This window comes from Procambarus clarkii, chromosome 94 (assembly GCF_040958095.1).
Source record: "Procambarus clarkii isolate CNS0578487 chromosome 94, FALCON_Pclarkii_2.0, whole genome shotgun sequence".
NCBI classification, from domain to species: domain Eukaryota; kingdom Metazoa; phylum Arthropoda; class Malacostraca; order Decapoda; family Cambaridae; genus Procambarus; species Procambarus clarkii.
In genome coordinates, this window is record NC_091243.1 from 3,569,144 (window position 1) to 3,578,832 (window position 9,689).

The 9,689-nt window shown below is 41.2% G+C and overlaps 1 protein-coding gene across 1 annotated transcript; it reads left to right on the top strand.

The window, feature by feature from the left end:
- Window positions 1-8,906: 8,906 nt before the first annotated feature.
- Window positions 8,907-9,248, top strand: LOC138359965 (uncharacterized). Its single transcript, XM_069319840.1, has one exon. The coding sequence runs from the start codon at window positions 8,907-8,909 to the stop codon at window positions 9,246-9,248; it is 342 nt and encodes a 113-aa protein (XP_069175941.1).
- The last annotated feature ends 441 nt before the right edge of the window (window positions 9,249-9,689 follow it).

Here is a 9,689-nt window from a genome sequence, read left to right on the forward strand (position 1 = left end):
TTCTCTTTCCCATTTGCTTTATACGTATACTTTTTCTCTTTTTTTATACTTTTATCAACCACCCTATCCTTCCTTCCTTCCTCTTCCTCTATTTTCATTCAATCCTCCTTTTCTAAGGCTTCCTCGTCCTCCTCCTCCTCCTCCTCCTGTGTCGTCTTTGACCCATCTCGCCAGGAGCTCGGGCCATATATCACCTTATGGGAAGCAATCACCTCCTGGAGAAGCTGGTAAATCCCCTTCATCTGCAGGAGAGGAAAATGTCCCTATAGCACGCAAAGGTTGCCTCGTTGGCTTTACTGAACTTTAAAATAGAATACAACAGACGAGGGGTGAAGCTCGCCGCGTGTCAGGGTGCATGTGTAGTGTTCTGACCGAATAGTTCCCGTTAAACGGAGTGGTTTTTGTATTCAAATACGGCGGTGCTCGGCCGCCGAGCAAGGGATTAACACTTCTTTATTGATATCGTTGTTATTATTATTATTTTACTGTTTTTATTACGCTACAAGAGATACTTCGAAAGCTTCCAGCTAAAGCTGCACTTTTTTTGTTCAGTCATATGTAGCAGGGTTGAGATTCTAAAATTATATTGAATAATATTTATGTTGGCAACAAAAATACATATTGGGAGCCGGTCGGCCAAGCGGACAGCACGCTGGACTTGTGATCCTGTGGTCCTGGGTTCGATCCCAGGCGCCGGCGAGAAACAATGGGCAGAGTTTCTTTCACGCTATGCCCCCTGTTATCTACCAGTAAAATAGGTACCTGGGTGTTAGTCAGCTGTCACGGGCTGCTTCCTGGGGGTGGAGCCCTGGTCGAGGACCGGGCCGCGGGGACACTAAAAAGCCCCGAAATCATCTCAAGATAACATATTTTAATATTTTATAATTATTGAAGTGATAATGTTTTTTGGTTGAAAAGACTCTTGTCCAAATGCTTTAAATAATTTGTTGTATTTCTGGTGGTAAATGCATCAAAATTGGTGTGATCGTGCAGGGAGAACTTCCGTCTCGTAGTCATATCGCATCTCTTTTGGGGTAGTTTTGCTGTAGAGGGCGGGACATGTAGAGGAACTGAATGTCCCGCATCCAGATGCAATTGTCAAAACGTCGCATGAGACACACACAACCACATCTCTTCTGTCTTGGACAGTCTACATATAATGGTACATAATGAAACCGATAATTTTTCTATGTCACAAGAAGCAAAGCCCTATTTTAAATGTGGTCTAGAACTTCGAGATAAGACTGTGGGCAGAAATCCCCAAATAATAGTTAACATCCTATCATATATCTGATTTGGAAGTTTTAGTGCGTTATAACTCACTCAGCATCCAAGGTGATGCAGTGCTCCCTACAAATAAATTTGTTACAAAATCCTTACGAATTTTGTTCCACAACTTTTCACATCTAATGTTCTGGACAAATTTTCATCCGTTTCCATTCCCAAAATTGTAACTGATACATTGCATATCACGGTTTTCTTGTCTAGTCTGATGACAGGACGTTATATTGGCCCTTCCGTGAGCAAGCCATCAATCGAGTTTTTTCTGGGAGCAATGACAACTTGACAGCGTCGTCCCCACGATAAAATAGTTTGAAAGGTTCCATTAAACGTGATTTAAATCCGTGTTTTTGTTTCCCGAAGCTCTCAGTGTACAATGATATGCGTGGGTATTAGCTTCTGGCTGTGATATCGTCATGTTATCGAAATAGATTTTCTACGAGAAAGATTTTTCACAAAGCTGTTGTGATGACATTGTTGTCACACGTACACTCACCTCTGAGTGAATGAGGTGGAATGCTCGTACATCCTACCTAACTCAAGGAATGAGTTAACAGGTGGGATATCTTGAGATCTTGAGGTTATCTTGAGATGATTTCGGGGCTTTTTAGTGTCCCCGCGGCCCGGTCCTCGACCAGGCCTCCACCCCCAGGAAGGAGCCCGTGACAGCTGACTAACATCCAGGTACCTATTTTACTGCTAGGTAACAGGGGCATAGGGTGAAAGAAACTCTACCCATTGTCTCTCGCCGGCGCCTGGGATCGAACCCAGAACCTCAAGATCACAAGTCCAGCGTGCTGTCCGCTTGGCCGACCGACTCCCTGATATAACACTGGCAATAATTTTCTTTTATTTCTTCTGCTGACTATGATCTGACACTTGTTTTTAATTACTTCTATAGCGCTGATGTAAAACATATAATGTTTATCAACTTTGTGAGGTTTTTGTTTTTCTTTTACGGCATTTTGCATGAACTCTTTTCTTAAGTTCTACAGCAAACCCACTGTAGAACAAATGAATTATTTTGCACACACGAAAGTTATGTTGCAACTATCAGAAAGTTATGTGTTGACTATCATAAGTATAACCTCTCTTTCCTGTTTTACATAAATGCTGCTGCTGGAAGATAGTGTCTGAATAGTACAGACGAATTTTTTTTATATATACGAAAGCTTCAATGTACCCAGTCAGAGGACGAATATTAGTTATATTGTGAAGAAGTCTTGAATTTAGACTTTATGACATTGAACCAGGGGAAAGCGAGAACCACGTTTGGCATTCCTGTGTTATGGCGAGAGCCAAAAAAAACACGAAAATGACTGTGGTTATTATTTTTTGGTCTAGTCAAGACTTCGGCCATCAATTAGAAAATAAACAAAAACCTGCTTTTCCGAGAGTAGATTCAGCAGTTCACCCAGTGCCAAATTTAGATGAAATACTTGTGCTAGATTTTATTTTTTATTTTATTCATATTTACAAGAGTTCTTACATTCTTGTAAAGCCACTAGCACACACAGCGTTTCGAGCAAGTCCTTAATCCTAATTTTCCCCGGAACAAGACCATCCAAATCGTTTAACAACCAGGTATTAATTCACTGCTGGGTGAACAGAGACTACAGTTAAGAATTGGCGCCCAGTCAATACTCACCGTCCAGGATACGAACCCAGGTCAAAGCGTGGTCGTGAAGCATGTACTTTACTACTGGGCCACGGGGACTGCTTTAATTACTTCACCTGAAGACGAGGTGGATATAGCATTTGTAGACATTGTAATTTTCAGAATTACAATTATAAATTTTATTTGTAACTATTTATACAAATCATTACAATAATGGCTGGCTAAACACGTGAACAGCATTGTAAATTAAATATATTTTTAGCACAGAGTAAGTGACATTTATCTTACAATTTATTTGGTCATATACATTGTAAGAACACAGAGAGGTTTGCAATTAGTGCGGTAACACAGATATTCACATAATTTATATCACAAAATAAGAACGCCGTGCAGACAATTAGAAGTACAACTGATATCAACTACTCATACCGTGAAGTTATAGAAATTTACACACACCATGAGCATTCTACGTCAAGTATGAAGTAGATTTTTGTTTATGTGAGTGATGTTACAGAAGGGAATTGGTAAGGGAAAGTTGCACAAGGCGAGAGTGTTCTGGTTCACTAAATTGCATTTTGTTTGTAAAATGAAAAACAAGACGTTTAGTCTTCTCCGTGGCACGGTTTAGTCTTCTACAGAACCAATAGATCAGCTTAGAGTCATCAGATGCTATTGCTGGCAATGAGTCACAATAACGTGGCTGAAGTATGTTGACCAGACCACACACTAGAAGTTGAAGGGACGACGACGTTTCGGAGACAATTGTTGAAGAAGCTACAGTTGTTGAAGAAGTTGAAGAAGACTTCAACTTCTAGTGTGTGGTCTGGTCAACATCAGATGCTACTCCTTGTTGTTCATTCATTATGCGTCACTAAGCTTCACTGGTCACTGATCGATCTGAAATATTGCTTCGTAAGAATTTATGCCATATGTCAAGAGTATTTTTTTGTGCATTAATTTCATATGATTCCTAAATTATTTAAAAATACCTTGTGTCGATTGGATGGTCTTCTTTCAGCTCGATTACAGGTCCTCGACTTTCGTCGGCAGCAAATTTACCAAGATACCCAAACTATGGTTAATCTCTTTGTATTTGTAGATTTCTTTTTGGGATAAGAGATTTAATTTTTGATGTTTAAGATATTAAGACAAACATTTTTTTAGCCTGGGTGTTGACATCCCCAGTAAGTACAACTTCACAATTTTTCTTCTCTAGGGTGTGGTATAGTCCTTGTCAGTCACAGTGGACCAAGTGGTTCCTAAGGCAGCATCGTCTCTGATATCTTCAGTCATGATGTTAGTGTGTGTACTGTCTGATGATGATGATGGTGGTTGTTGTTGATGTTAGCAGTAATGGTAGTTATAGTAGTGGTGGTAGTAGTAGTAGTGGTGGTAGTAGTAGTAGTGGTGATGGTAGTAGTAGTGGTGATGGTAGTAGTAGTGGTGATGGTAGTAGTAGTGGTGATGGTAGTAGTAGTAGTAGCAATAACAGCAGCAGCAGCAGCCGCAATAGTAGTAATAATATTATTATGTTAAATTATTATTAAAATCATATTATTGTTCCCCCAAACTTGTGGCTTTATTTTGTTTAAAAGTATTTTTAACCCGAAACTTTATTTACAGAGAATATTTTTAGAATGTATTCTCGACTTGACTTTATAACTTGAAACGCTTCTAAATGGTCAATCTTTTGGGTGATATTGGGCAGAATAGCCCCCAGGCGCTCACCACTCAGCTACACACGCGCCCCAGCACCTGATGCTGATCTCGATTGCAACTGCAAATTTTGAAAACATTTGCATTCTTATTCATTATTTTTTCAGTTTCTTCTTTTCCAGTCCCATTTAGTCCAGTTCTATACTTGAAATATCAAAAGGGAAGGAAAATATGACGAGGAACAACTTAGCTAGTACAACTTTACAGTTCTCTTAATAGAGATTGGAACAATTAAAGATCTGGCATAGCATGGAAAGAAGAAATGGTGCCCCACCACTTGGAGTGATGGAGATCGAACGCAGACCAGCAAGAAGTGAGGTCGTTGCTGCAACGACCAATCCAAGTAACTGAATTGAAATATTATAATAAATGATATTGAATTCCGTCAATATTTCTTCTTTATAGCCGAATTAACAATAATTTTATCCTTGTTTTAATTAACACAGAAATCTCCTTTGGTTTAGCTGAAACCTGAAAAATATCTATCTCTGTAAATCACAAACGAAAGCATATATCAATAAATGCTAATGCATCGCTTATCTATTTGTTCTCGTCGATACAGAAACGGAATCGCTTCTTGCACGGACGTTGTTCGATTCCCGACGATCCAAATCGCCGGGAACGTTCCTTCATCCATTCACATGCCCCAAAATCTTATATATACGTTCTTTCTAAGTATTATATCAATACCTATACGACAGAATATCTGAATGTCTGTCTGCTCAAAGCTAGAGGCATGCCGATTCGGGATAACCTCGCCTAAATTGGCAGAGTGAATGGTCTGGTGCACGGGACGAACATAGGCAGGTCACTGTCACATAAATGAGAGAGAGACAAGCGTACCACAGTGACACGCTGTCACCAACGGGGATGTGTCAACACTGGCTATCGGCTATCCGTGTAAATGTTGATAAACAGATATTTTTTTATATAATAATATGCATCATTATTCATTAATACCCGAAAAAGTAAGATAATATTTCTGATTTTCTTATTTCGACTGTAGCCCCATAAAACACATACATTAAATACGCCAACACTCCTCCCACAACTCCACACCTTCTCATAGATACAAAGTAACTGGGTAACTATTTTATTAAAAAAAAATGACAAATAAAATTATATTAATATACCACATTATTCACCGATTTCGGGGAAAATATAGACACGTTTTCTGATATTCAAATTTCAGCTATATTACTATAAACATATAACTTTAAAACTTGCCTCCCTTCCCTCCATCATCCTGAACGCCGACCCACCAAATTCCCATAGACATTAAAAAAAGGAAAACTATTTAATATAAAAACATGAAATTTAAAACAAATACTGAAAGAGAGAGAGAGGGACTACGAGAGAGAGAAAGAGAGAGAGAGAGAGAGAGAGAGAGAGAGAGAGAGAGAGAGAGAGAGAGAGAGAGAGAGAGAGAGAGAGAGAGAGAGAGAGAGAGAGAGAGAGAGAGAGAGAGAGAGAGAGAGAGAGAGAGAGAGACAGAGAGAGAGAGAGAGAGAGAGAGAGAGAGAGAGAGAGAGAGAGAGAGAGAGAGAGAGAGAGAGAGAGAGAGAGAGAGAGAGAGAGAGAGAGAGAGAGAGAGAGAGAGAGAGAGAGAGAGAGAGAGAGAGAGAGAGAGAAAGAGAGAGAGAGAGAGAGAGAGATAGAGAGAGAGAGAGAGAGAGAGAGAGAGAGAGAGAGAGAGAGAGAGAGAGAGAGAGAGAGAGAGAGAGAGAGAGAGAGAGAGAGAGAGAGAGAGAGAGAGATTGAGAGAATGAGAGAGAGAGATTGAGAGAATGAGAGAGAAAGAGAGAGGGGGAGAGAGTACGAGAGAGAGGGAGAGAGTAAGAGAGAGGGGGAGAGTAAGAGAGAGGGGGAGAGTAAGAGAGAGGGGGAGAGTAAGAGAGATGGAGGGAGCACGAGAGAGGGAGAGAGTACGAGAGAGAGAGAGAGAGAGAGAGAGAGAGAGAGAGAGAGAGAGAGAGAGAGAGAGAGAGAGAGAGAGAGAGAGAGAGAGAGAGAGAGAGAGAGAGAGAGAGAGAGAGAGAGAGAGAGAGTACGAGAGAGGAGAGCTGGAGAGACCACTGCAGATGTTAACAAGTCCTCGATGAGCTGCCACGTTACTGACTTAAAAGATTAGCGGCGAGCCCAGACACAAGAGACAGGTCTGGACCCATTGTCTGGTGGAGTGGGCCGGGTAAGAGTGTAGAGTGGGGCAGGTGGAAGAGACGGCGAGGAGAGGCAGCGAAGGAGTAAGAAGAGGGAGGGAACATTTGGAGGAGTGGACGAGTGAAGTGTGCTAGATGAGATGGTGAGCTATAAGTCACATGTGAGTTACAAGAGGCAGTAATAAGGGGGAGAAGAGGAATGGGAGATGTAGGAAAGCAAGAGGAAACAGGAAGGAGAGATATAATGTGTAGAGAAGAGAATAGAAAATGATGGACGACACTCAGACAAACCAACAAAATGATTGAAGACGAAATGCCAAGAACATTGTCAAGACAGAATCACACCGGCCTTTAGACACCCTGTATTATCAGCTGTAATATTGAAATAAAACACCTACAATAGACAGACTCACGGAACAGGAAGGCGGTGTGGGAGAGAGAGAGATGAGGGAGGCGAAGTGAGAGGAAAAAGACCATACAGAGAGAGGAGAAGGATATGGGTACAGATGAAGCGAGTGAATATGGAGGAAGAGGAGGAGGAGGGGTTAGGGAGGGGAAAAATTGAAGAATCGTACTCTTGAAGAGAAAGAATTAAGGAAACATGAAGAAACCAGAAAAAAAAACTTGGTAATGTGAGGTAGACTTTACGAAGATGGAGACCAAACGGAACAAGATGGAGCGAAATGAGAACCGTTATCAAGATAGAGACGAGAAGGAACAACTATCAAGAAGGAGACGAGAGATAATCACATACAGGTGAGTGACAGTCAGATGAAGACAAGAAGAAGAGAGAAGGAAACGAACGGGAGCCAGATGGGGACAAGGAGACAGATGGAAACAAAAGCGAGCCAGAAAGAGACGAAAGGGAAAACGAGGAACAGAAGCAAGCAATATTCAGATAAGAGGGAGCAAAGATGGAGTCAGATACACGAGAAAGCTAGATGGAGACAAGAGGGAGCCAGATGAAATGGGACGTTGATACTTGAGGGAGCCAGGTGGAGACAGGAGGGAGCCAGATTGATGAAATCAGAGACAAGAGGGAGCCAGATGCACGAGAGAGCCAGATGGAGACTAGAGAGAGCCACGTTAGAAACCGATTTTGGTGGAAATAAAACCTTAAGAGTCACAAAATCAAGCGAACAAGGAGCAAGATAGCAATGATGAGGACATCATAGAAACCTGAAGTCCGGGATAGAATAGGGCAAAAGAATATTGAAGAGAAAATCAGAGAAAGTGAGACAGAGACAAGGGAAGGAAGTTATTAGATAATGGGAGCGAAAGAGAGAGAAGGGAGAAGGGGAAACAGGAGATAAAGTAGTGAATAAATTTAGTGGTAGCACAGAGTTTGCTTCAAGCAATGGGAGAACAATACGTTAATCTCAGACGTGATGTAACATCCCACAAACATGACATATAAACAAACACAACAATAACACTAATAATCAAAAATAATTTATATTAATAATAGAAGAGAGGAAAGAGAGAGAGAGAGACTACGAGAGAGAGAGAGAAAGGGAGAGAGAGAGAGGGGGGGAGAGAGAGAGAGAGAGAGAGAGAGAGAGAGAGAGAGAGAGAGAGAGAGAGAGAGAGAGAGAGAGAGAGAGAGAGAGAGAGAGAGAGAGAGAGAGAGAGAGAGAGAATCTGTGTGTGTGTGTGTGTTAAATTAAGCCATAATTATCTGAAATTAGCCTACATTAGTTTATTTACTTCAAGACTGCTTAGATTATGTTTGGTGGTTGCAGTTACGAATTTTGTCGGCTAATTGGGATTGTTTACATAATACAAAACGTAAACTCTTTAGCGGTGCAACAGTCGATTGTTGTACGCTCGACCAATATATGTTGTAGATACAATCTTTTTGAAATACTGACAAGGAACATGTCGACAAGGAACCAAGTATCATAATGTCTTATCGTCGTTAACTAGAAAAGTTGCTATTTTCAGTTACAGCAGAAAATATTGTTTTTTCAGCTCTATTAATGGAATAGTTTGGTTTTGACAACCTGGAGTGGAATTAAGCTAATATAATCGACCAAACAAAATGTGCTTCTCGCTTGTCTTAACTATTCTTCCTGAATATATCCCGGAAATTTCCAATTTCAAGTAAACAATAAAATCTTATATTAACAATTATGCGAGGGTCTTGGACAATTCGTAGCAGTAGCAGATGCAGCCGTACCAGCAACAACAGCAAGAGGAGCAGGCATAGCAGCAATAGCAGCAACGGCAGCAAGAAGAGCAGGCATAGCAGCCGTACCAGCAACAACAGCAAGAAGAGCAGGCATAGCAGCTGTAGCAGCAACGGCAGCAGCAGCAGCAGCAGCAGCAGCAGCAGCAAGAAGAGCAGGCATAGAAGCCGTTGCAGCAGCAGTAACAACAGCAGCAGGAAGAGCAGGAATAGCAGCCGTATCAGCAACATCAACAGCAAGAAAGATGCAGAACTAGACGGGAGCCTGACGTTAATCATGTTATGAAGGATTGGAGTGGCTTATGCGGTAGTGGAAGATGGCGGCTTAGCGCCCTTATGTCGACACTTGTGGCGCGGCAGAGTTCTCCAGGATTACCAGCATGAAGGGAAATGGGACACCCCAGAAATATGAACGAGGTGCATGGAGCACACAAGACAAAGAAAGGGCACAGAGGAAACAGGCAATATTAATGCCTCACTGGGTATAAAGAGGTGGAGAAGAAACACTTACTTGAGGTAGATGGAAGGGAATGAGTAGCTTTTTAGGTAGGAATAACAAGAAATTCCATTAGCCTTAAGAAAAACCAAAGAAAAGTAAGACTTACTCTGAGTTGGAAGCACAGAGCGGCGTGGAAATGAGGGTGGTATATTCAGACTTTTAAGAATACCAAGAAAAGGTGGAAGCCATGTTTAGGCTTTTAAAGAGAAAATAGAACTTTAAATTTAT